The sequence below is a fragment of the Panulirus ornatus genome, chromosome 47 (genome assembly GCF_036320965.1).
Source record: "Panulirus ornatus isolate Po-2019 chromosome 47, ASM3632096v1, whole genome shotgun sequence".
In the NCBI taxonomy this organism is placed as follows: domain Eukaryota; kingdom Metazoa; phylum Arthropoda; class Malacostraca; order Decapoda; family Palinuridae; genus Panulirus; species Panulirus ornatus.
In genome coordinates, this window is record NC_092270.1 from 22,918,671 (window position 1) to 22,946,629 (window position 27,959).

The following is a 27,959-nucleotide window of genomic DNA, read 5'->3' on the forward strand; positions in this document are numbered from 1 at the left end:
CAGGGTTGTTGGTGTGAAAGGAGAAATTAGATTGTAAATATGAATAAGAGCAAGGTTATTAGGTACTGTAGGGTTGAGGGACAAGTCAACTGGGATGTAAGTTTGAATGGAGAAAATTTGAAGGACGTGAAATGTTTTAGATATCTGGGAGTGGATTTAGCTTCGGATGGTACCATGGAAGCGGAAGTGAGTCACAGGGTGGGGGAGGGGGCAAAAGTTGTGGAAGCGATGAAGAATGTGTGGAAAAAGAGAACGGTATCTCGGAAAGCAAAATTGGGTATGTTTAAATGAATAGTGGTTCCAACAATGTAATATGGTTGTGAGGCGTAGGCTATAGATAGGGTTGTGCGGAGGAGGGTCGATGTGTTGGAAATGAAATATTTGAGGACAATATGTGATGTGAGGTGGTTTGATCGAGTAAGTGATAAAAGGGTAAGAGAGATGTGTGGTGATAAAAAGAGTGTGGTTGAGAGAGCAGAAGAGGGTGTTTTGAAATGGTTTGGTCACATAGAGAGAATGAGTGAGGAAAGATTGACAAAGAGGATATATGTGTCAGAGGTGGAGGGAACGAGAAGTGGGAGACCAGATTGGAGGTGGAAAGATGGAGTGAAAAAGATTTTGTGTGATCGGGGCCTGAACATGCAGGAGGGTGTAAGGAGGGCAAGGAATAGAGTGAATTGGAGCGATGTGGTATACAGGGGTTGACGTGCTGTCAGTGGAGTGAATCAGGGCATGTGAAGCGTCTGGGGTAAACCATGGAAAGGTGTGTAGGTATGTATATTTGCGTGTGTGGACGTGTGTATGTACATGTGTATGGGGGGGGGGGGGGGTTGGGCCATTTCTTTCGTCTGTTTCCTTGCGCTACCTCGCAAACGCGGGAGACAGCGACAAAGTATAAAAAAAAAAAAAAAAAAAAGCTCTCATCCATTTTCTCCCTCTCCACCCCATCCCTGATGACGTTACTACATACACTTACCTGAGACCAACTTCACGTGGAACAAGTGACTCCTCTCTTCCTTCCCGTACACGTGCTTTACATCCTTGGTAAATACTGCTTCTAGCAGCTGTCCTTCCACACCATATACACGTCTTACATCTTTGATAAATACTGCTTCTAGCAGCTGTCCTTCCACACCATATACACGTCTTACATCTTTGATAAATACTGCTTCTAGCAGCTGTCCTTCCCACACCATATACACGTCTTACATCTTTGATAAATACTGCTTCTAGCAGCTGTCCTTCCACACCATATACACGTCTTACATCTTTGATAAATACTGCTTCTAGCAGCTATCTTCCCACACCATATATTTTTAAGACCATTCACAAGGCATCTCTGTCAACCCTCTCATATACTTTTTCCAGAACCATAAAAGCCACATACAAATCCATCTGTTTCACTAAGTATTTCTCACACATTCATTAAGGCAAACACCTGATCCACTCATCATCTACCACTTCTGAAAGCACACTTGTTCCCTAGTGTGATGTTCTGCAATGTTTTCATCATGTTACTCTGATATGCATTTTACCAGTTACACTCATCAGACATATGCATTTGTAGTTTGAACACTCACCTTTGTTCCTCTAGCCTTTATAGAATAGCACTATACATGGGTACCTCACCATGGTCTGGATATACCTTGAACATCCAGACTAACCTTTCAACAACAGTCACCTCCTTTCTTAAGAAATTCAACTGTTTACTGTCCATTACACCAGTCTTGCCATATTTCATGTCTTGCAAGGCTTTCACTACCTCTTCTCTCTTTACCAAACCAATTTTCCTGACTCTAACTTCGCAAACCTTTTTGACACAAATATCCTACATCAACCACCCTAATCATATGACACATTCAACAGTCCTTCAGAATACTCTCTCCATCTCCTCCACACTTCTTCACTATCCGTTACAAAGGAATTAAAAGGAATTTAACAGCAACAGACCATTGGATTCTTCCAAGGCTGTTTGTGGTTATGGAAGATGTCCTAAATTCAGTTATTTAAATTCAGTTTTTTTTTTTTTTTTTTTTTTTTGGTAAAATTTAAAGTCATGCAGATAATTCAAAAAGAATAACCTGCCTGTTGTCATTGTGACTTAAGGAGCATAAATGATGTAATTCGTAGACTTGAAGCGAAGTATTTATCAAGTCTGTTCTTAAACGTATCTTTAGTACTGGTTTTAACCACTTTAATTGTCGAATCTTTCCATATGTTAACAATTCTGTTGAAGGAAAAGTACTTCGCCTCGTTCGAGGTAAATCGTTTGCCCGCGAGTTAGTTTGTATCCATTACAACGAGTAGAATCAGACGGATCAAGCCTTAAGTAACTTGATAGATCATCAAAGCCTTTGACCATTTTGAATTAGATCACATCTTAACCGTCTTTTTTCTAAGCTAAGTAGATTCAAGTCGCTTCATGTGCTCTCTTGTGATTGTTAATGGTTCGGGTATCATCATGGTTGCTTTCTCACTGCCTCCATTCTGTTTTGAGGCAGAATGATCAAGATTGAACACACTTGGTAAGAAATGGACGAAGCAGTCAACTGCAGATCCTGCAAGCAAGGATGATTATCCTGGAGTCCCCGGGAAGGGTCGAGCGCATAGGCTCCAACCCTGATTACGGCAGTCGGTCCACAGGGTAGGATTGTCACCATCACAGGAATGGGTAGGATTGTCACAGAAATGGGTAGGACTGTCACCACCACAGGAATAGTTAGGACTGTCACCAGTATAGGAATGGGTAGGATGGATAGTAGTGCCACTGGACACAGGATGGGTAGGAGTTACACTACCCACAGAATGGGTAGTAGTGCCACTGCCCACAGGATGGGTAGTAGTGCCACTCCCCACAGGATGGGTAGGAGTTACACTACCCACAGGATGGGTAGTAGTGCCACTGCCCTTGATGGGTAGTAGTGCCACTACCTACAGGATGGGTAGTAGTGCGGGAAAATTCATTGTTTCTTTCAATCGTACGAAATCCATGTGATGTAGTAGAGAAGAGGAGGGAGAGTGGCGGTGGTGGTGGTGGTGGCAGGTTGAGTGAGTGGGTAACAACAAGTAGTGGGAGGGCTGGCAGACAGTGGTGGTGGGAGCAGCCGCCAGGCCAGTGTTGACCTGATCGTCTCCTCCCCAGCTGCTTGCCGCATCCTCCTCCTTCTCTTGCGTCAAGTCTTCCTTTGGATGCTCGTTAGTCGCCGCGTCTTTCCCATGATTATGTTGATGTACATATTAACTACCAGTTTACTCGTTCATATTTACGGGGTTATTGATTACTGTCAAGTGTTATCGTCGCTAGAGGGTTGTGTGGTGAACAGAGGAACATACAGTGATCTTGGAGGGTTGTGTGGTGAACAGAGGAACATACAGTGATCTTGGAGGGTTGTGTGGTGAACAGAGGAACATACAGTGATCTTGGAGGGTTGTGTGGTGAATAGAGGAACATACAGTGATCTTGGAGGGTTGTGTGGTGAACAGAGGAACATACAGTGATCTTGGAGGGTTGTGTGGTGAGCAAAGGAATATACAGTGATCTTGGAGGGTTGTGTGGTGAGCAAAGGAACATACAGTGATCCTAGAGGGTTGTGTGGTGAACAGAGGAACATACAGTGATCATGGAGGGTTGTATAGTGAGCCAAGGAACATACACTGATCCTGGAGTGTTGTGTGGTGAGCAGAGGAACATACAATGATTCTAGAGGGTTGTGTGGTGAGCACAGGAACATACAGTGATCCTGGAGGGTTGTGTGACGAGCAAAGGAATATACGGTGATCCTGGAGGGTTGTATGGTGAGCAAAGGAATATACAGTGATCCTGGAGGGATGTGTGGTGAGCAAAGGAATATACGGTGATCCTGGAGGGTTGTGTGTTGAGCAAAGGAGCATACAGTGACTCTGGAGGGTTGTGTAATGAGCAAAGGAACATGCAGTGATCCTGGAGGGTTGTATGTTGAGCAAAGGAACATACAGTGATTCTGGAGGGTCATATCCTGAGCCAAGGAACATACAGTGATCCTGGAGTGTCGTGTGGTGATCAAAGGAACATACAGTGATCCTGGAGTGTTGTGTGGTGAGCAGAGGAACATACAATGACCCTGGAGGGTTGTGTGGTGAGCAAAGGAACATACAGTGATCCTTGAGGGTTGTGTGTTGAGCAAAGGAACATGCAGTGATCCTGGATGGCTGTGTGGTGAGCAAAGGAACATAGAGTGATCCTGGAGGGTTTTGTGGTGAGCAAAGGAACATACAGTGATTCTGGAGGGATGTGTGGTGAGCAAAGGAACATACAGTGATCCTGGAGGGTTGTGTGGTGAGCAAAGGAACATACAGTGATCCTGGAGGGTTGTGTGACGAGCAAAGGAATATACAGTGATCCTGGAGGGTTTTGTGACGAGCAAAGGAATATACGGTGATCCTGGAGGGTTTTGTGACGAGCAAAGGAATATACGGTGATCCTGGAGGGTTGTGTGGTGAGCAAAGGAACATACAGTGATCCTGGAGGGTTGTGTGGTGAGCAAAGGAACATACAGTGATCCTAGAGGGTTGTGTGACGAGCAAAGGAATATACGGTGATCCTGGAGGGTTTTGTGACGAGCAAAGGAATATACGGTGATCCTGGAGGTTATGTGACGAGCAAAGGAATATACAGTGATCCTGGAGGGTTGTGTGACGAGCAAAGGAATATACAGTGATCCTGGAGGGTTTTGTGACGAGCAAAGGAATATACGGTGATCCTGGAGGGTTTTGTGACGAGCAATGGAATATACGGTGATCCTGGAGGGATGTATGGTGAGCAAAGGAACATACGGTGATCCTGGGGGGGGGGGGGGGGTTGTGTGGTGAGCAAAGGAACATACAGTGATCCTGGAGGGTTGTGTGACGAGCAAAGGAATATACGGTGATCCTGGAGGGTTTTATGGTGAGCAGCGGAACATACAGTGATCCTGGAAGGTTGTGTGGTGAGGAAAGGAACATACAGGGATTCTGGATGGTTGTGTGGTAATCAAAGGAACATACAGTGATCCTGGAGTGTTGTGTGGTGAGCAAAGGAACTAACAGTGATTCTGGATGGTTGTGTGGTGAGCCAAGGAGCATACAGTGATCCTGGAGTGTTGTGTGGTGAGCCAAGGAGCATACAGTGATCCTGGAGTGTTGTGTGGTGAGCCAAGGAACATACAGTGATCCTGGAGTGTTGTGTGGTGAGCAAAGGAACATACAGTGATCCTGGAGGGTTGTATGTTGAGCAAAGGAGCATACAGTGACCCTGGAGGGTTGTGTAATGACCAAAGGAACATGCAGTGATCCTGGAGGGTTGTATGTTGAGCAAAGGAACATATAGTGATCCTGGAGGGTTTTGTGGTGAGCAAAAGAACATACAGTGATCCTGGAGGGTTGTGTGGTGAGGAGATGAACATACAGTGATCCTAGAGTGTTGTGTGGTGAGCAGAGGAACATACAGTGACCCTGGAGGGTTGTGTGGTGAGCAAAGGAACATACAGTGATCCTGCAGCGTTGTATGTTGAGAAAAGGAACATACAGTGATCCTGGAGGGATGTGTGGTGAGCAAAGGATCATACAGTGATCCTGGAGGGTTGTGTGACGAGCAAAGGAATATACGGTGATCCTGGAGGGTTGTGTGGTGAGCGAAGGAATATACAGTGGTCGTGGAGGGTTGTGGGGTGAGAAGAGGAACATACAGTGATCCTGGAGGGTTTTGTGGTGAGCAAAGGAACATACAGTGACCCTGGAGGGTTGTGTGGGGAGCAAAGGAACATACAGTGATCCTGGAGGGTTCTATGTTGAGCAAAGGAACATACAGTGATCCTGGAGGGTTGTGTGGTGAGCAAAGGAATATGCAGTGATCCTGGAGGGTTATGTGGTGAGCAGAGGAGCATACAGTGATCCTACAGGGTTGTGTGGTGAGTAGAGGAACATACAGTGATTCTGGAGGGATGTGTGGTGATAAAAGTAACATACAGTGATCCTGCAGGGTTGTGTGTTGAGCAAAGGAACATACAGTGATTCTGGAGGGATGTGTGGTGATTAAAGGAACATACAATGATCCTGCAGGGTTGTGTGTTGAACAAAGGAACATACAGTGATCCTTTAGGGATGTGTGGTGAGCAAAGGAACATACAGTGATTCTGAAGGATTGTGTGACGAGCAAAGGAATATACGGATCCTGGAGGGATGTGTGGTGAGCAAAGGAACATACAGTGATTCTGAAGGATTGTGTGACGAGCAAAGGAATATACGGTGATCCTGGAGGGTTGTGTGGTGAGGAAAGGAACATACAGTGATCCTGGAGGGATGTGTGGTGAGGAAAGGAACATACAGTGATCCTGGAGGGATGTGTGGTGAGCAGAGGAACATATAGACGACCCTAGTGATGATGGAGCTTCGTGTGATTTTGGTGGTGGTGTTTGTGCTGTTGGTCAGTTAATACAATACATACAAGAGTTTAGTCTTGTAGGGTCATGTGTAACATAGTGAACGTGCCAGCCGACTCTTACTACCTTATTTCTCAACAGTGGTCAGTCACGCTTCACTCTTGTCACAGCGCTCCCCTCTCTTGACCCAAGGCCCCTACGGTATATATATCATACTCAGTCGCTGTTACCCGCGATAGGGAGGTAGTGCCAGGAACAGACGAAGAAATGCAAGATTATGTCACATCCATTCTTCAGCTGTCATGCGCAGTGCACCGACACCATAACTCCCGTTTCACAAACAGGCACCATTAATGATTCCATGGTTTCTGCATGCCCTATTTCAAACCATCTAAAGCACGTCTACCCCTGTATACCACAGCTGTTCCGTACAATCTATTCCGTACACTTGTTGCACTCTCATACATATTCAGGATTACTCAGAATATTTTTCCACCCTCACCTTCCTACTCTAGTTGGGTCTCCCCTTTCTCATTGTCCCTTCCACTTCTGACATATATCCTCTCTTCCATTTTCACCTCTCATTCTCTCCATATGTCCAAACCACTTCAGCACACCCTCTTTAGCTTTTTTAATTATACTCTTATTATCACACATCTCTCTTACCCATTTTATTACATATTAGATCAAACCACCTCACACCACATATTGCCCTCATACATTTCATTTTCAATGTATGCATATCTTTTGCACCTGCTCATGTATAGCCCATATCTGGCATCCAGACAACAGCAGTGTTGCGACTGCTGTGCCTTGAGACTTACCTGGTTTCGTCGTAGCAGATAACTTCTCTTTCCACACATTCTTCAATGCACGCAGAACCTTCGCTCCCTGATCCACCCTATGACTCACTTCTGCTTCCATGGTTCCATTTGCTGTGATGTCCACTCCAAGGTATCTAGAACACTTCGCTTCCATTAAATTTTCTTCCTTCAGACTCACGTCCCAGCTAATCCCTTTGTCCTGCTGAACCTCATAACCTTGCTTTTAACCCCTGCACTTTCTTACTTGAATCTGCCCCCACTGCCATGTCATCAGCATGTCATCACTTCCCAGGCCTCCTCACCCCTGCATACTGCTTTCTTGACCCTCTCTCGAAGATTCTTTGCATGTACCTCCCTAACCATTCCATCCATAAACAAATTAGATAGCCATGGTAACATCACGCTCCCCTGCCACAGACCAGACATCACTTGGAACAGCTCATTCTCCTTTTCTCCCCCGCCCCCCTTATACATGCCTTACACCCTTGGTAAAACCTGACTGCTTCAGGCAGCTTTCTACCCTCACCACATATTTGTAAGACCGTCCACAAGGCATCTCTATCTGCTCCATCATGTACCTTCTCCAGATCCATAAATGCCACATACAAATCCATTTGTTTCTCTAAGTATTTCTCACAGATTTTTTTATGCAAACACCTGATCCACACATCCTCTACCACTTCTGAAACTACATTGTTCCTCTCCAGTCTGATGTTTTGTTCATTCTTTTACCACTCCCTCACCCCACTTGACCAGGTACACATATACGTCTCTTGTCTGAACGCTCACCTTTGTACTCCTTGTTTCTATATAGTGGCATTACACATGTATTCGGACAATCCTCAGGGACGTCATCAAGATCCATAGTTACATTAGAAATTCTAACTAACCTATCAGCAGCAGTCACCCCCCCCCCCTTTTTTTCTAAGTTATTCAACTGCAATACTATCCACTCCAGCTGCCTTTTTATTCATTCATCCTCCACAAGGCTTTCATCACCTCTTTTCACCAAACCACTCTCCATGACTCACTTTGCCTACCACTCCCTACATCATCCATTTTGTCATCAAACGCATTCAACAGTTCTTGAAAATACACACTGCATCTCCACCTCACTTCATCACTACCTGTTATTACTTCCCCAATTGCCCCCTTCAATGATGTACCTCTTTTTTCACATTATTAACCACGTTCTAAAACATCTTATTCTTCGTAAAGTTTACTGATACTCGCGCAACCCATCTTTCATTTATCCTCTTTTTCACCTTTCACTAGCAAGTTTATTTCTTCATCCCACCACTCACTGCCCTTTCTAACCTGCCCACCTCCCTCCTTACGCATGCCACGCGCATCTCTCGCATGTGCCATCGCCGCCTCGTAAATACCTTTCACTCCCCTCGCTTCATTTACTCTCACTTTTTGTTTTTATATGTTCAATCTCTGCTGGTATTTTCTCACCCAAGTCTTGTCCAAATTCTCCTACTTTCACCGCTCTCTTCTCACCCATAACGTTTTCTCTTTTCCAAAAACCTCTACAAATTTTCCTCCTTTCCTCCTCAAGGTAATGATCAGATATTCCACGAGCTGCCTCTCTCAACACGTCCACTCCATATATCTCTCTTTGGCGCTGATGTCAGTTAGTGAGGCATGTAACATGGGTGAAGGGGGCAAAAGAGGAAGTAATAAAAGGTAGTGATGAGGTGAGTGGGAGATGGATGTGAGTGTTTTGGACTGTTAAATGTGTTTGATGATAGAGTGGCAGATGTAGGGTGTTTTGGCCTGGGAAGTATGCGAAGTAAGAGACATGGAGAGTGGTTTGATGAAGAAGGAAGAGGTTGTGAAAATCTAACGTAAGATGAAATGTGGCAAGGCGGCGAGAGTGGATGTTATTGCAGTTGAATTGGTGGTTGGTAAGGATTTTTGCTGTTTGTGTGTATCATGATGAGGTGTCTGAGGATTAGGGGAATGCATGTAGAGTGCCCTTGTGTAGAGACAAGGGGGATAAAGGTGATTCTTTAAACTACAGAGTTATAGATTTGTTGAGTATACCTGGAAAACTGTATGAAAGAGTTTTGATTGAGAGGGTGAAGGCATGTACAGAGCATCATACTGGAGAGAAACAATGTGGTTTCAGAAGCAGTAGAGGATGTGTCTATCAGGTGTTTGCTTTACGGAATGTGTGTAAGAAATATTGAGAGAAGAAAATGGATTTGTATTTGGCATTAACGGACTTGGAGAAAGCATTTGACAGAGTTTATAGAGATCCCTTATGGAATGTTTTAAGAGTATACGGTGTGGGAGGAAAGCTGCAAGAAACATTTAGAAGTCGTAACAAGGGTTTAAGGCATTTGTGTGAATGGAAAGGGAGGAGAATGAATGGTTTCAAGGGAAGCTTGGTTTCCGGCTGAAGTGCCTGATGTCACCATGACTGATCAATTTGTTTATGGGTAGGGTGATGAGGGAGGTAAATGCGAGAGTCTTGGAGAGAGGGGCGAGTATATAGATTGTGGGGGATGAGAGAGCGTGGGAAGTGAATCATATGTGTTTTGATGTTACAGCACTGGTGGCGGATTCTAGTGAAAAACTGCAGGAGTTGGTGACTGATTCTGGGAGAGTGTGTTAAAGGAGATAGTTAAGAGTCATTGTCAGTGAAAGCAAGGGTATTAGGTTCACCAGGGTTGAGGAACAGCTTAGTTGGTTTGTTAGTTTGAATGGAGAAAAATTGGAGAAAGTGAAGTGTTTTTGATTCGTGGGAGTGGACATGGCATCAGATGGAACAATGGAAGCACAAGTCAGTCAGGGTGGATGAGGAAGCTAAGATTTTGGGAGCGCAGAAGAATGTGTGTTGGAGAGAACGTTACTTAGGAGGGCAGAAATGGGCAAGTTTGAAGAAATAGTATTCCCAACAATATTATATGAATGGGCTATAGGTAAGGGTGTGCGAATAAGGGTGGATGTGTTGGAAATTAAATGTTTGTAGACAGTATGTGGTGTGAGGTGGTTTGATCGAGTAAGTAATGAAAGGGTAAAAGAGAGTTGTGGTGTTAAAAGTTGTTGAGAGAGTAGAAGAGAGTGTGTTGAAGTGGTTTGGACATATGGAGAGAATGAGAGAAGAAAAGTTAACAGAGCGGATATGTGTCATAAGTGGAGGAAACAAGGAGAATGGGAAAAACAAATTGGGGATGGAAGGAAGGAGTGAAAAAGATTTTGAGCGATCGAGGTCTGAACATGCAGGAGGGTGAAAGGCGTGCTTGGGATAGAGTGAATTGGAACGGTGTGGTATACTGGAATAGACGTACTGTCGTTTGAGTCAACCACGGTATGTGAAGCGTCTGGGGTAAACCATGGACGGTTCTGTGGGGCCTGGATAGGCATAGGGGGCTATGATTTCTGTGCATTACACATGACAGCTAAAGAATGGATATGAATGGATGCGACCTTTATTCCTCTGTTCCTGACGCTAACTCGCTAACGCGGGAAACGGCGATCAAGTATGAAATATATTTTATATAATACTTGATCAATGTTTCCTGCGTCAGCGAGGTATCGCCAGGAAACAGACATATACATAAATGCCCATACATTTACATATCAACAAATACACATATACATACATTTACATACACAGACATATACATATATACACATGTGCATATTCATACTTGCTTGCCTTTATCCGTTCCGGGCGCCACCCCACCCCACAGGAAACAACATTGCTACCCCCTGCTTCAGGAAGGTACCGCTAGGAAAGCAGACAAAAAGTAGAAAAAAAAGTCACGTTTGTTCACACTGTCTCTAGCTGTCATGTGTAATGCACCGAAACCACAGCTCCCTATCCACAGCCAGGCCCTGCACACCTTTCTATGGTTTACTAGAGACGTTTCACATGCCCTGGCTCTGTCCATTGACAGCACGTCCACCCCGGTATACCACGTCGTTCCAATTCACTCTATTCCTTGCACGCCTCTCACCCTCCTGTATGTTCAGGCCTCGATTGCTCAAAATCTTTTTCACTACATCCTTCCACCTTCAGTTTGGTCTCCCGCTTCTCCTTGTTCCCTCCACCTCCGACATATATATCCTCTTGGTCAACCTTTCCTCATTCATTCTCTCCATATGTCCAAACCATTTCGACACACCTTCTTCTGTTCTCAACCACACTCTTTTTATTTCCACACATCTTTCTTACCCTTTCATTACTTATTTGATCAAACCACCTCGCACCACATAATGTCCTCAAACAATTCATTTCCAACACATCCACCCACCTCCGTACAACCCTATCTACAGCCCATGCCTCGCAACCATATAACATTGTTGGATCTACCAGTCCTTCAGACATACCCATTTTTGCTCTCCGTGATAATGTTCTCTATTTCCACACATTCTTCATCGCTTCCAGAACCTTTGTCCTCTGCCCCACCCCGTGACTTACCTCTGCTTCCATGGTTCCGTTCGCTGATAAGTCCACTCCCAGATATCTAAAACACTTCACTTCCTCCATTTTTTCTCCATTCAGACTTATATCCCAATTAACTTGTTCCTCAACCCTGCTGAACGGAATAACTTTGCTCTTATTCACATTTACTCTCAACTTTGTCCTTTCGCATCTTTTCCAAACTCAGTCACCAACTAATGTAGTTTCTCACTCGAATCACAGCCACCAGCGCTGTATCACGGTGACCAGCAACTGACTCACTTCCCAAACCCTCTCATCCCAAACAGACTGGATACTCGCCCCTCTCTCCAAAACTCTTGCATTTACCTCCCTAACCACCCCAACCATAAACAAATTAAACAACCATGGAGACATCATACACCCCTGCCGCAGACCGACATTCTCTGGGAACCAATCACTTTCTTCTCTTCCTACTCGTAGGCATGCCTTATATCCTTGATTAAAACTTTTCACTGCTTCCAGCATCTTACTTCCCACACCATATACTCTTAAGACCTTCTACAAAGCATCTATGTCAACCCGATCATATGCCTTCTCTAGATCCATAAATGCCACATACAAATTCGTTTGTTTTTCTAATTATTTCTCACACACATTCTTCAAAGCAAACACCTGATCCACACATCCTCTACCACTTCTGAAACCAGACTGCTCCTCCCCAATCTGATGCTCTGTACATGCCTTCACCCTCTCAGTTAATTCCCTCATATACAGTTTTCCAGGAATACTCAACAAAGTTATGCTTCTGTAGTTTGAACACTCACCTTTATCCCCTTTGCCTTCGTACAATGGCACTATGTATGCATTACGCCAATCCTCAGGCACTTCACCATGATCCATACATACATTGAGTATCCTTAACAACCAATCAACAACACAGTTACCCCTTTTCTTAATAAATTCAACTGCAATAACATCCAAACCTGCTGCTTTGCCAGATTTCATCTTCCGCAAAGCTTTCACTACCTCTTCTCTCTTAACCAAGCCATTCTCCCTGACCCTCTCACTTCACACACCACCCCGACCAAAACACCCTATATCTGCCACTCTATCATCTAACACATTCAACAAACCTTCAAAATAATCCATCTCTGTCTCACTTTATCACTACCTGTTATCACTTCCCCTTTGCCTCCTTTACCGATGTTCCCATTTGTTCTCTTGTCTTTATTTACCTCCTTCCAAAACATCTTTTTATTCTTGCTAAAGTTTAATGATATTCTCTCACCCCAACTCTCATTTGCCCTCTTCTTCACCTTTTGCCCCTTCCTCTTGACCTGCAGCTTTCTTTGTACATATCCCAATCATTTGCACTCCTTTTCCTGGAAGTATCGTCCAAACGCGCTCTTTTCTCTTTCACACACAACTTTATCCCTGGGGATAGGGGAGAAAGAATACTAACCATGTGTTCCCCGCGTGTCGTAGAAGGCGACTGAAAGGGGGAGGGGGAGCTGGAAACCCTCCTCTTCTTGTGTTTCAATTTCTAAAAGGGGAAAAAGGAGTCAAGCGGGGAGTGCTCTTCCTCGTCGAAGGCTCAGATTGGGGTGTCTGAATGTGTGTGGATGTAACCAAGATGAGAAGAAAGATATGTTTGAGGAAAGGAACCTGGATGTTTTGGCTCTGAGTGAAACGAAGCGCAAGGGTAAAGGGGAAGAGTGGTTTGGAAAAGTCTTGGAAGTAAAGTCAGGGGTTAGTGAGAGGCCAAGAGTTAAGGAATGAGTAGCGCTTCTTCTGAAGCAGGAGTTGTGTATGTGATAGAGTGTAAGAAATTATTTCTAGATTGATATAAGTAAAACTGAAAATGGATGGAGAAAGACTGGTGATTATTGGTGCTTATGCACCTGGTGATTAGAAGACAGATCATAAGAGGCAAGTGTTTTGGAAGCAGCTGAGTGAGTGTGTCAGCAGTTTTGGTGTACGAGACCGGGTATTAGTGATTGGTGATTTGAATGCAAAGATGAGTAATGTGGCAGTTGAGGGTATAATTGGTGTACATAGGGTATTCAGTGTCGTGAATGGAAATGGTGAAGAGCTTGTGGATTCGTACGCTGAAAACAGACTGGTGATTGGGAATACCTGGTTTAAAAAGAGAGTTAAAAAGTATACGTATGTGAGTAGGAGAGATAGTCAAAGGGCGTTATTAGATTACATTTTAATTGATAGGCGTGTAAAAGAAAGACTTTTGGATGTTAATGCGCTGAGAGGGGTAGCTGGAGGGATGTCTGGTCACTATCTTGTGGAGGCGCTGAAGATTTGTAGAGGTTTTCAGAAAAGAAGAGAGAATGTTATGGAGAAGAAAGTGGTGAGGGTAAGTGAACTGGGAAAAAGAGACTTAATAGGGGAAGTACCAAGAGAGACTGAGTGCAGAATGGCAAAAGGTGAGAGCAAATGACGCAAGGGGAGTGGGGGAGGATTGGGATGTGTTAGGGAAGCAGTGATGGCTTGTGCAAAAGATGCCTGTTGCATGAGAAAGGTGGGAGGTAGGCAAGTTCGATAGTGGTGGGATGAACAAGTAAAGTTGTAAAGTATATATATATATATATATATATATATATATATATATATATATATATATATATATATATATATGTATTTTTTTTTTCTTTGTCGCTGTCTCCCGCGTTTGCGAGGTAGCGCAAGGAAACAGACGAAAGAAATGGCCCAACCCACCCCCATACACATGTATATACTTACGTCCACACACGCAAATATACGTACCTATACATCTCAACGTATACATATATATACACACACAGACATATACATATATACACATGTACATAATTCATACTGTCTGCCTTTATTCATTCTCATCGCCACCTCGCCATACATGAAATAACAACCCCCTCCCCCTTCATGTGTGCGAGGTAGCGCTAGGAAAAGACAACAAAGGCCACATTCGTTCACACTCAGTCTCTAGCTGTCATGTAATAATGCACCGAAACCACAGCTCCCTTTCCACATCCGGGCCCCACACAACTTTCCATGGTTTACCCCAGACGCTTCACATGCCCTGGTTCAATCCATTGACAGCACGTCGACCCCGGTATACCACATCGTTCCAATTCACTCTATTCCTTGCACGCCTTTCACCTTCCTGCATATTCAGGCCCCGATCACTCAAAATCTTTTTCACTCCATCTTTCCACCTCCAATTTGGTCTCCCACTTCTCGTTCCCTCCACCTCTGACACATATATCACATATATCCTCTTGGTCAATCTTTCCTCACTCATTCTCTCCATGTAACCAAACCATTTCAAAACACCCTCTTCTGCTCTCTCAACCACACTCTTTTTATTACCACACATCTCTCTTACCCTGTTATTACTTCCTCGATGAAACCACCTCACACTACATATTGTCCTCAAACATCTCATTTCTAACACATCCACCCTCCTGCGCACAACTCTATCTATAGCCCACACCTCACAACCATATTACATTGTTGGAACCACTATTCCTTCAAACGTACCCATTTTTGCTTTCCAAAAATTAAATATATATATATATATATATATATATATATATATATATATATATATATATATATATATATATATATATATATATATAATGATAATAATAATAATAATAATAATAATAATAATAATAATAATCCTGGGGATAGGGGAGAAAGAATAATTCCCACGTATTCCCTGTGTGTCGTAGAAGGCGACTAAAAGGGGAGGGAGCGGGATCCTGGAAATCCTCCCCTCTCGTTTTTTATTTTCCAAAAGAAGGAACAGAGAAGGGGGCCAAGTGAGGATTTCCCTCAAAGGCTCAGTCCTCTGTTCTTAACGCTACCTCGCTAACGCGGGAGATGGCTAATAGTATTAGAGGAAAAAAAAATTATATATATATATATATATATATATATATATATATATATATATATATATATATATATATTAATTTGTTATGTATATATGATGATGAGTTGCATGGCGTGGTATTGGTGTATGTTGGAGAGCAGTACGTGTATGGTTCCATGTAGTGCATGATTATCATGATCATCATCATGTGAATGTGTACAAGGACTAGGAAGGTTACACTCACTACTAGTGCACTGCACTGTACACCTGACACTTACAAGAACCAGTCACAGGAGGTTGTCTGTCTTGTTATATTATTGTGCTTCTCTGTGGACGTATGTAACGTTCACGTTATAACTTCATCAAGTGTATGTAACTATTTGTGTGTTACATGTATGGACATTTTGTTGCATTACTTACGTACGTTACGTGTTATGTGTAGTGGGTCTGACCTGACCAGACAGTCCACGTCCCACTCATGTCATGCTGCAACCTGAGCTGGTCCTAAATGGCCTGACCTGACGGTCCACATGCAAGTGACGTCATGCAGCAAGATCATGTGATATGTTACCTGAGGGTCCGCGTACGGGTGACGTCATGCAGCAAGATCATGTGATGTGTTACCTGAGGGTCCGCGTGCGGGTGACGTCATGCAACAAGATCATGTGATGTGTGACCACAGGGTTCACGTACGGGTGACGTCATGCAGGAAGATCACGTGATGTGTGACCACAGGGTTCACGTACGGGTGACGTCATGCAGCATGATCCCGTGATGTGACCAGACGTTCCACGTACGGGTGACGTCATGCAACAAGAAGGGCCCGTGACCAGTGGGTTCACGTACGGGTGACGTCATGCAGCCGGGTGATGTGGGGCACAATTGTTTGCAGCTGTTGAGGCGGCGGGTGGGCGGGGGTGGGTGGTGTTGGATGTCGCTGGCTGGTGGGCACACCGCTTAACTTATCAACGACATCACAACCTACCCAGCCAGCCAGGGTAGGTGGGGAGATACCAGCCAGCCAGGCCAGGGTAGGTGGGGAGACACCAGCCAGCCAGGCCAGGGTAGGTGGGGAGACACCAGCCAGCCAGGCCAGGGTAGGTGGGGAGATACCAGCCAGCCAGGCCAGGGTAGGTGGGGAGACACCAGTCAGCCAGGCCAGGGTAGGTGGGGAGACACCAGCCAGCCAGGCCAGGGTAGGTGGGGAGACACCAGCCAGCCAGGCCAGGGTAGGTTGGGAGATACCAGCCAGCCAGGCCAGGGTAGGTGGGGAGATACCAGCCAGCCAGGCCTGGGTAGGTGGGGAGACACCAGCCAGCCAGGCCAGGGTAGGTGGGGAGATACCAGCCAGCCAGGCCAGGGTAGGTGGGGAGATACCAGCCAGCCAGGCCAGGGTAGGTGGGGAGACACCAGCCAGCCAGGCCAGGGTAGGTGGGGAGACACCAGCCAGCCAGGCCAGGGTAGGTGGGGAGACACCAGCCAGCCAGGCCAGGGTAGGTGGGGAGATATCAGCCAGCCAGGCCAGGGTAGGTGGGGAGATACCAGCCAGCCAGGCCAGGGTAGGTGGGGAGACACCAGCCAGCCAGGCCAGGGTAGGTGGGGAGATACCAGCCAGCCAGGCCAGGGTAGGTGGGGAGATACCAGCCAGCCAGGCCAGGGTAGGTGGGGAGACACCAGCCAGCCAGGCCAGGGTAGGTGGGGAGACACCAGCCAGCCAGGCCAGGGTAGGTGGGGAGACACCAGCCAGCCAGCCAGGGTAGGTGGGGAGATATCAGCCAGCCAGCCAGGGTAGGTGGGGAGACACCAGCCAGCCAGGCCAGGGTAGGTGGGGAGATACCAGCCAGCCAGGCCAGGGTAGGTGGGGAGATACCAGCCAGCCAGGCCAGGGTAGGTGGGGAGACACCAGCCAGCCAGGCCAGGGTAGGTGGGGAGATACCAGCCAGCCAGGCCAGGGTAGGTGGGGACATACCAGCCAGCCAGGCCAGGGTAGGTGGGGAGACACCAGCCAGCCAGGCCAGGGTAGGTGGGGAGACACCAGCCAGCCAGGCCAGGGTAGGTGGGGAGACACCAGCCAGCCAGGCCAGGGTAGGTGGGGAGACACCAGCCAGCCAGGCCAGGGTAGGTGGGGAGATACCAGCCAGCCAGGCCAGGGTAGGTGGGGAGATACCAGCCAGCCAGGCCATGGTAGGTGGGGAGATACCAGCCAGCCAGGCCAGGGTAGGTGGGGAGACACCAGCCAGCCAGGCCAGGGTAGGTGGGGAGACACCAGCCAGCCAGGCCAGGGTAGGTGGGGAGACACCAGCCAGCCAGGCCAGGGTAGGTGGGGAGATACCAGCCAGCCAGGCCAGGGTAGATGGGGAGACACCAGCCAGCCAGGCCAGGGTAGGTGGAGAGACACCAGCCAGCCAGGCCAGGGTAGGTGGGGAGATACCAGCCAGCCAGGCCAGGGTAGGCGGGGAGACACCAGCCAGCCAGGCCAGGGTAGGTGGGGAGATACCAGCCAGCCAGGCCAGGGTAGGTGGGTAGACACCAGCCAGCCAGGCCAGGGTAGGTGGGGAGACACCAGCCAGCCAGGCCAGGGTAGGTGGGGAGACACCAGCCAGCCAGGCCAGGGTAGGTGGGGAGATATCAGCCAGCCAGGCCAAGGTAGGTGGGGAGACACCAGCCAGCCAGGCCAGGGTAGGTGGGGAGACACCAGCCAGCCAGGCCAGGGTAGGTGGGGAGACACCAGCCAGTCAGGCCAGGGTAGGTGGGGAGACACCAGCCAGCCAGGCCAGGGTAGGTGGAGAGACACCAGCCAGCCAGGCCAGGGTAGGTGGGGAGATATCAGCCAGCCAGGCCAGGGTAGGTGGGGAGACACCAGCCAGCCAGGCCAGGGTAGGTGGGGAGACACCAGCCAGCCAGGCCAGGGTAGGTGGGGAGACACCAGCCAGCCAGGCCAGGGTAGGTGGGGAGACACCAGCCAGCCAGGCCAGGGTAGGTGGGGAGACACCAGCCAGCCAGGCCAGAGTAGGTGGGGAGATACCAGCCAGCCAGGCCAGGGTAGGTGGGGAGACACCAGCCAGCCAGGCCAGGGTAGGTGGGGAGACACCAGCCAGCCAGGCCAGAGTAGGTGGGGAGATACCAGCCAGCCAGGCCAGGGTAGGTGGGGAGATACCAGCCAGCCAGTCCAGGGTAGGTGGGGAGACACCAGCCAGCCAGGCCAGGGTAGGTGGGTAGACACCATCAGTAACACCAACATTTTGTACAACACCACCCTGTGCACCAGTTATGTACATCACTCCTACTTCCAACACCATTATTATATACAACACAAGCTGGTATGTACACTAACATTATGCACATCACCAGCTGGTTTGTACACTTATATACGGCACCAGCAGGCATGTACACCAACATTATATACAGCCCGTCTAGGTATGTACACCAACATTATATACACCTGCAGCAGGTATGTATACCAACATCATGTACACCACCAGCTGGTATGTACACCAATATTGTTTACACTAGCAGGTATGAACACCATTATATATAGCACCAGCAGGTATGTACACCACCAGCAGGTATATATACCAGCATTATGTACGCCAGCAGGTATGTACACCATTTTGTACACTACCAGTAGGTATATACACTATTATATACAGCACCATCAAGTATGTACACCTACATTCTGTACACCAACATTATATACAACACCAGAAGGTATGTACACCATTATGTACACCACCGGCAGGTATGTACACCATTACGTACACCACCAGTAGGTATGTACTCCATTATATACAGCACCTTCAGGTATGTACACAAACATATACACCACCAGTAGGTATGTACATCATTATGTACAACACTAGCAGGTATGCACACCAACCTTATGTACATCACCAGCAGGTTTATACGCCATTATGTTCAACACCAGCAGGTATGTATATCAACATTACATACAGCACCAGTAAGTATGTACACCAATATTATGTTCAGCATCAGCAGGTATGTACATCAGCAAATATGTACAGCACAAGCGCAGACATGTACACCAACATAGTGCACAGCATTAGTACGTATGTACACCAGCATTATTTACAGCTGCAGTTATGTACACCAATATTATGTACAGCACCAGCAGGTATGCACACCAGCAGGTATGCACACCAGCAGGTATGCACACCAGCAGGTATGCACACCAGCAGGTATGCACACCAAGATTACCTACACCACCAGCAGGTATGTACTTCAACATTACATACACCACCATTATGTACAAAGGTATGTACGCCAACATTACGTACACCACCACCAGGTGTGTACACCACTATATACACCAGTAGGCATGTACACCAGCAGATATATACATTAACATTATGTGCAGCACCAGCAGCTATATACATCAGCTTAATGTACAGCACCAGCAGGTATGTACGCCAACATTATATACAGCTCCAGCAGGTATATACATCTGCTTTATGTACAGCACCAGCAGGTATGTACATCAACATTATATACAGCTCCAGCAGGTATATACATCTGCTTTATGTACAGCACCAGCAGGTATGTACATCAACATTATATACAGCTCCAGCAGGTATTTACACCAATTATGTACACCACCAATAGATATCTACATCAACATCATGTACACCACCAGCAGGTATTTACACCAAGATTATTTACAGCACCAGTAGGTATGTACACCAACATTATGTACAACACCAGCTGATATATACACCATAATGTACAGCACTAGCAGGTATAACACCATTAGGTACACCACCAACAGGTATGTGTACCATTATATACACTAACAGTAGGTATGTAATCATTATGTACTCCAAGTATGTACACCAACATGTACAACAGCACCTGGTATGTACATCAACATTACGTACAACACCAGGAGGTATGTACACCAAGTACACCAACATTGTGTACACCATCAGTAGGTATGTACACCATTATGTACATTGGGTATGTACATCGACATTATGTACAAGCAGCAGGTATGTACGCCATTATTTACAATAGATATGTACATCATTATGTACATCAGCATGTATGTACAACACCAGCAGGTATGGACACCAACTCTATGTACGACACCAAAAGGTATGTACACCAACAGTATGTACAACACCTGACGGTATGAACGCCAACATTATGTACAGCAGAAGGTATGGATATTAACATTATGTACAACACCAGAACGTATGTACACTTATGTACAACAGAAGGTATGTACACCAACATTATGTGCAACACTAGCAGGTTTGTACACCATTATGTACAACACCAGAAGGTATGTACTCCATTATGTACAGTACCAAGAGGAATGTACATGACTACGACACCAACAGGTATGTACACCATTATATACAACACCAGAATGTATGTACACCATTACGTACACCAACACGTATGTACACCATTATGTAAACCAGGTATGTACACCACCAACAGGGATGTACACCAACATGTATAACACCAGAAGGTATATACACCATTATGAACAACAGAAGGTATGTACACCATTATGTACAACACTAGCAGGTATGTACACCATTATATACACGCCCAACAGGTATGAACACCAGAAGGCATGTACACCACTATGTACAACAGAAGTATGAACACCAACATTATGTACAGTACCAGCGGGTATGTACACCTACAATATGTAGGACACCAGCAGGTATCTACACCAACATTATGTACAACACCAGAAGGTATGCACACCAACATGTACAACATCAGAAGGTATGTACACCATGTACACCAGCAGGTGTGTACACCAACATTATGTACAACACCAGAAGGTATGAACACCATTATGTACACCAACAGGATTGTACATAAGCATTTTGTATAAAACCAGAAGGTATGTACTCCATTATGGAATATACAACACCAGAAGGTATGTACACCAACATTATGGAATGTACAACACCAGAAGGTATGTACATCGTTATGTACATCACCAACAGGTTTGTATATAAGCATTATGTATAACACCAGAAGGTATGTATTCCATTATGGAATGTACAACACCAGAAGTTATATACACCAACATTATGGAATGTACAACACCAGAAGTTATTTACACCAACATTATGGAATATACAGCACCAGAAGTTATGTACACCAACGTTATGGAATGTACAACACCAGAAGTTATGTACACCAACATTATGGAATGTACAACACCAGAAGTTATGTACACCAACATTATGGGATGTACAACACCAGAAGTTATGTACACCAACATTATGGAATATACAACACCAGAAGTTATGTACACCAATATTATGGGATGTACAACACCAGAAGTTATGTACACCAACATTATGGGTTGTACAACACCAGAAGTTATGTACACCAACATTATGGAATATACAACACCAGAAGTTATGTACACCAACATTATGGGATGTACAACACCAGAAGGTATGTACACCAACATTATGAAATATACAACACTAGTAGGTATGTACACCAACATTATGTAAAACACTAGAAGGTATGTACACCATGTACACCAACAGGTCCACCATCAGTATGTTTAGGATCAGTAAGATGTCCGGCAGACCATCAGTTGTATGAGGTCTTGACCACTGACTGATGTGAGGACCATGGTCATGAATGATGGCCCAGGCAGGTGTGTAAGGACCATGGTCATGAATGATGGCCCAGGCAGGTGTGTAAGGACCATGGTCATGAATGATGTCCCAGGCAGGTGTGAGGATCATGGTCATGAATGATGACCCAGGCAGGTGTGTGAGGACCATGGTCATGAATGATGACCCAGGCAGGTGTTTGAGGACCATGGTCATGAATGATGACCCAGGCAGGTGTGTGAGGACCATGGTCATGAATGATGACCCAGGCAGATGTGTGAGGACTATGGTCATGAATGATGTCCCAGGCAGGTGTGAGGATCATGGTCATGAATGATGACCCAGGCAGGTGTGTGAGGACCATGGTCATGAATGATGACCCAGGCAGGTATGTGAGGATCATGGTCATGAATGATGACCCAGGCAGGTATGTGAGGACCATGGTCATGAATGATGACCCAGGCAGGTGTGAGGATCATGGTCATGAATGATGACCCAGGCAGGTGTGTGAGGACCATGGTCATGAATGATGACCCAGGCAGGTGTGTGAGGACCATGGTCATGAATGATAACATGGCAGGTGTGTGAGGATCATGGTCATGAATGATGACCCAGGCAGGTGTGTGAGGACCATTGTCATGAATGATGACCCAGGCAGGTATGTGAGGACCATGGTCATGAATGATGACCCGGGCAGGTGTGTGAGGATCATGGTCATGAATGATGACCCAGGCATGTGTGTGAGGCCCATGGTCATGAGTGATGACCCAGGCAGGTGTGTGAGGACCATGGTCATGAATGACCCAGGCAGGTGTGTGAGGATCATGGTCATGAATGATGACCCAGGCAGGTGTGTAAGGATCATGGTCATGAATGATGACCCAGGCAGGTGTGTGAGGACCATGGTCATGAATGATGACCCAGGCAGATGTGTGAGGACTATGGTCATGAATGATGTCCCAGGCAGGTGTGAGGACCATGGTCATGAATGATGACCCAGGCAGGTGTGTGAGGACCATGGTCATGAATGATGACCCAGGCAGGTGTGTGAGGACCATGGTCATGAATGATGACCCAGGCAGGTGTGTGAGGACCATGGTCATGAATGATGACCCAGGCAGGTGTGAGGACCATGGTCATGAATGATGACCCAGGCAGGTGTGAGGATCATGGTCATGAATGATGACCCAGGCAGGTGTGTGAGGACCGTGGTCATGAATGATGACCCAGGCAGGTGTGAGGACCATGGTCATGAATGATGTCCCAGACAGGTGTGAGGACCATGGTCATGAATGATGACCCAGGCAGGTATGTGAGGATCATGGTCATGAATGATGACCCAAGCAGGTGTGTAAGGACCATGGTCATGAATGATGACCCAGTCAGGTGTGTGAGGACCATGGTCATGAATGATGACCCAGGCAGGTGTGAGGACCATGGTCATGAATGACCCGGGCAGGTGTGTGAGGACCATTGTCATGAATGATGACCCAGGCAGGTGTGTGAGGATCATGGTCATGAATGATGACCCAGGCAGGTGTGTGAGGACCATGGTCATGAATGATGTCCCAGGCAGGTGTGTGAGGACCATGGTCATGAATGATGACCCAGGCAGGTGTGAGGACCATGGTCAAGAATGATAACCCAAGCAGGTGTGTGAGGACCATGGTCATGAATGATGACCCAGGCAAGTGTGTCAGAACCATGGTCATGGGTGGTCATTTTGATGACCCAGTCAGGTGTGTCAGGACCAGGGTCATGGGTGGCCATATGTGGTAATAGAATTAGTAATGATAACGTCATATCATGAGTCAGGCTGGTGCGGGAGGACCATGATCATGGGATGGTAATAGTTATGATAACGTCATATCATGAGTCAGGCTGGTGCGGGAGGACCATTATCATGGGATGGTAATAGTTATGATAACGTCATATCATGAGTCAGGCTGGTGCGGGAGGACCATTATCATGGGATGGTAATATTCATGATAACGTCATATCATGAGTCAGGCTGGTGCGGGAGGACCATTATCATGGGATGGTAATAGTTATGATAACGTCATATCATGAGTCAGGCTGGTGCGGGAGGACCATTATCATGGGATGGTAATATTCATGATAACGTCATATCATGAGTCAGGCTGGTGCGGGAGGACCATTATCATGGGATGGTAATAGTTATGATAACATCATATCATGAGTCAGGCTGGTGCGGGAGGACCATTATCATGGGATGGTAATAGTTATGATAACGTCATATCATGAGTCAGGCTGGTGCGGGAGGACCATTATCATGGGATGGTAATATTCATGATAACGTCATATCATGAGTCAGGCTGGTGCGGGAGGACCATTATCATGGGATGGTAATAGTTATGATAACGTCATGAGTCAGGCTGGTGCGGGAGGACCATTATCATGGGATGGTAATAGTTATAACATCGTCATATCATGAGTCAGGCTGGTGCGGGAGGACCATGATCATGGGATGGTAATAGTTATGATAACATCATATCATGAGTCAGGCTGGTGCAGGAGCCTCCATTATTAATATAACATTTTTGTCTTGCAGCAGCACCGTACTACCGTACATGTACATGTTCACGTGTGATGGTGTAATGTATAGTGCTGTAGGGACAGTATTGGTAGTGAATATTATAACCAATAAGTACGAGGACCATATAGTGTTGGTAGTGAATAGTCTAACCAATAAGTATTAGGACCATATAGTGTTGGTAGTGAATATTATAACCAGTGAGTACCAGGACCATATAGTGTTGGTTGTGAATAAGGACCTATATTACAACCAGTGAGGACCATATACAATTTATTGTGGCAATATGCGAGCATCAGAGGACACCGCCGACCACGAGTTTGTATATGTCACCAGGAAGAGGTCGGACCACCATGACGGGGTAGTGTTGGTAGTGAATAGTCTAACCAATAAGTATTAGGACCATATAGTGTTGGTAGTGAATATTATAACCAGTGAGTACCAGGACCATATAGTGTTGGTTGTGAATAAGGACCTATATTACAACCAGTGAGGACCATATACAATTTATTGTGGCAATATGCGAGCATCAGAGGACACCGCCGACCACGAGTTTGTATATGTCACCAGGAAGAGGTCGGACCACCATGACGGGGTAGGTTGGTAGTGAATAGTCTAACCAATAAGTATTAGGACCATATAGTGTTGGTAGTGAATATTATAACCAGTGAGTACCAGGACCATATAGTGTTGGTTGTGAATAAGGACCTATATTACAACCAGTGAGGACCATATACAATTTATTGTGGCAATATGCGAGCATCAGAGGACACCGCCGACCACGAGTTTGTATATGTCACCAGGAAGAGGTCGGACCACCATGACGGGGTAGGTGGCCACCACCACCACCACCACCACCATCCTCGTATCAACCAGCCCATCCCCACCACTTTGGACCTGGTGGTGGCCAGTCCTGGGCCACTCCCCTGGCCCTCTGCCACAGCCCGGGCCAAGGCCACCCCGCTGCCCCCGGAGCTTATCGACCTCCTGCCGCCTCACCTGCGGCACAACACCGTTCCTGATTTGTCCAGCTGGCCTAAGTCCCCCGAGGAACGGCCCCCTGAACGTCCTCCTCTGCCGGTGACGTACTCTCCTCCTAGGGACTACTCCAACCTGGGTGTCCCCACCCTGCCAACTACTGACTGTCTTGGGGACTACTCCAACCTGGATGCCCCCACCCTGCCAACCACTGACTGTCTTGGGGACTACTCCAACCTGGGTGTCCCCACCCTGCCAACTACTGACTGTCCTGGGGACTACTACAACCTGGGTGCCCCCACCCTGCCAACCACTGACCACAACTTGTTGCTTATCTTAACCACCTCCTCCTCCACCCCTGCCTCCATGTCCCCCAGTGTGTGTAAGACCGCTTCACCTGCCCTGACTCTCCTCGACTCTGGCATCAGCAGCAGCAGTGCCAGCAGCAGTGCCAGCAGCAGCAGTAGAAGTAGCAACAGTAGAAGTCTGCCGAGAGAAGGCCCAAGAACTCTCTTGTCTGGCCGGCCAAGCCAACCTTCCTCGCCCAAGTTGGGCGGCTCCCCAGCCAGAAGTGCTGCTTGTAGGGCGGGCGGCAGTGGGGGACGGAGGGCGGCAGTTGGAGAGCATTGCCCCACCGTACCTCAGGCCAGCCTCCACCTTACCATGGCCCGCTCCCCACCACCAGCCTCATCCACGGTGCACGGGAGACATCAAGCCATACACAGCGCATCGTCCGAGAGTAGGGTGGGCTGGGCCACGCCGCCTCCCCACACACCTGAGACGCGTCAGGCTTGGAACGTGGTGGTGGGTGGTGTACCGTCCAGCATGGCTGGCGGCCGCTCCTCCCCCCATGGTATCTATGATAATCTGGTGATGCCTGCCCCAACACCACGGACCACCACCGTCACCACTAAACCTCCGTCACCACCCACGTATCGGAGGACATCTTACTCTCCGTCACCACCACCCACGCACCGGCTGGCCTCCCGCTCTCCGTCACCAGTCACCACTAAACCTCCGTCCCCACCCACGCACCGGCGGGCATCTCACTCCCCGTCACCACCCACGTACTGGCTGGCCTCCCGCTCTCCGTCGCCCGTCAACACTAAACCTCCGTCACCACCCACGTACCGGCGGGCATCTCGCTCTCCGTCGCCCATCACCGGTAAACCGCCGTCATCAGCTACATATCGGGCGGTCTGTCGGTCTCCGTCGGGAAGATGCTGTGTACCCGCCTGGGGATCCACGCCACAGTTGGTGGAGGCGTGTGGTGGAGCGGGAGGGCGGGCGGTCAGGAGCCATAGCTGTGACCGGCTACCGTCACTAGCCGGTCACGGTGGCCGGTTAGCAGCGTCATCTGAGCCTGGTCGTCCTCCACGACCCAGGAGACCACCATTTAGGAAGGCAAAGACGGTAGAGGTGGGTTGTGGTGTTATGAGCCAAGCACCACCACCACCAGTGTATGTGGTAACACCTTCCACCACAGATAAATACTTGGTACAGTCTGTTAACCTACCCACCTACCACACACACTGCGGCCACCACCAACACAATATTGACACAATTCCTGAACAATGTCGGAATGTTGAGTGTGTACCTCGTACCTCCTCCCCACCTGGCTTGATCAAGCAGGACCAGGCGCATGGCTCAAAACACAAGGTAACGTACAAGTCCTCATTCTACAAGTGCATGAAAAATCTTCTGCGCCCGGTGCAGTAGAGTATCTTGTGCGCCAGGGACAGTAGTGTACCGTGTATCTTGTGCGGCTGGTACAATAGTGTACACTTTCATCTTTTGCGGCCGGTACTTTAGTGTACACTTATATATTGTGCGGCCGGTGCAGTACAGAAATGTACCGTACATCTTGTGTGGCTGGTACAGGGCAGTTGTGTACCGTACATCTCGTACGGCCGGTACAGTACAGTTATACATCATACTATATGTTGCATGAAGAACATTTTCTATGAGAGCGCCAGCACGTCAGAGAATGGTATGGGTAACTCTTGAAAACACCCCCGGCAACCATTGCTGTAACCGCTCATGTTAGTGGGTCAACAGTTGCAGAAAAAATCTTTTTTATTAATAATTGTGGTAAGTAAGGTGTGTGTAATGTAACAGATAAAGTTTTTATGTACGAACAACACAAGATGAGCAAGAATTGAGGAAATTATGTACGAACAGCACAAGATGGGCGAGAATTGAGGAAATTATTGTTTGTATCATTGAGAAGTTGTAACATGTTTGTTTTTCCTATAGACAAGAGCTTCTTGCAGGACAAATGTACCCACATTAGACTTTTGCTCTCTTGTAATAAAGCAATT

At 47.0% G+C, this 27,959-nt stretch overlaps 2 protein-coding genes across 2 annotated transcripts in view; both read left to right on the forward strand.

The window, feature by feature from the left end:
- Positions 1–16,396, forward strand: part of LOC139763691 (liprin-beta-1-like) — a 41,743-nt gene extending 25,347 nt beyond the window's left edge. The window contains exon 5 of the mRNA XM_071690010.1: positions 15,935–16,396. Within this exon, the coding sequence (XP_071546111.1) occupies positions 15,935–15,943 (9 nt within the window). The 3' untranslated portion in view covers positions 15,944–16,396. The remainder of the gene's footprint in view (positions 1–15,934) is intronic.
- Positions 3,084–27,959, forward strand: LOC139763690 (uncharacterized). Its single transcript, XM_071690009.1, has 3 exons — positions 3,084–3,195; positions 24,679–25,116; positions 25,260–27,959. Exon 3 carries the CDS (start codon positions 25,414–25,416, stop codon positions 27,355–27,357), a length of 1,944 nt encoding a protein of 647 aa, XP_071546110.1. The 5' UTR covers positions 3,084–3,195; positions 24,679–25,116; positions 25,260–25,413; the 3' UTR covers positions 27,358–27,959.

Coding starts and splice junctions, on each gene's coding strand:
- LOC139763690 (XM_071690009.1), top strand. CDS start 25,414: ATGCGAGCATCAGAGGACACCGCCGACCACGAGTTTGTATATGTCACC.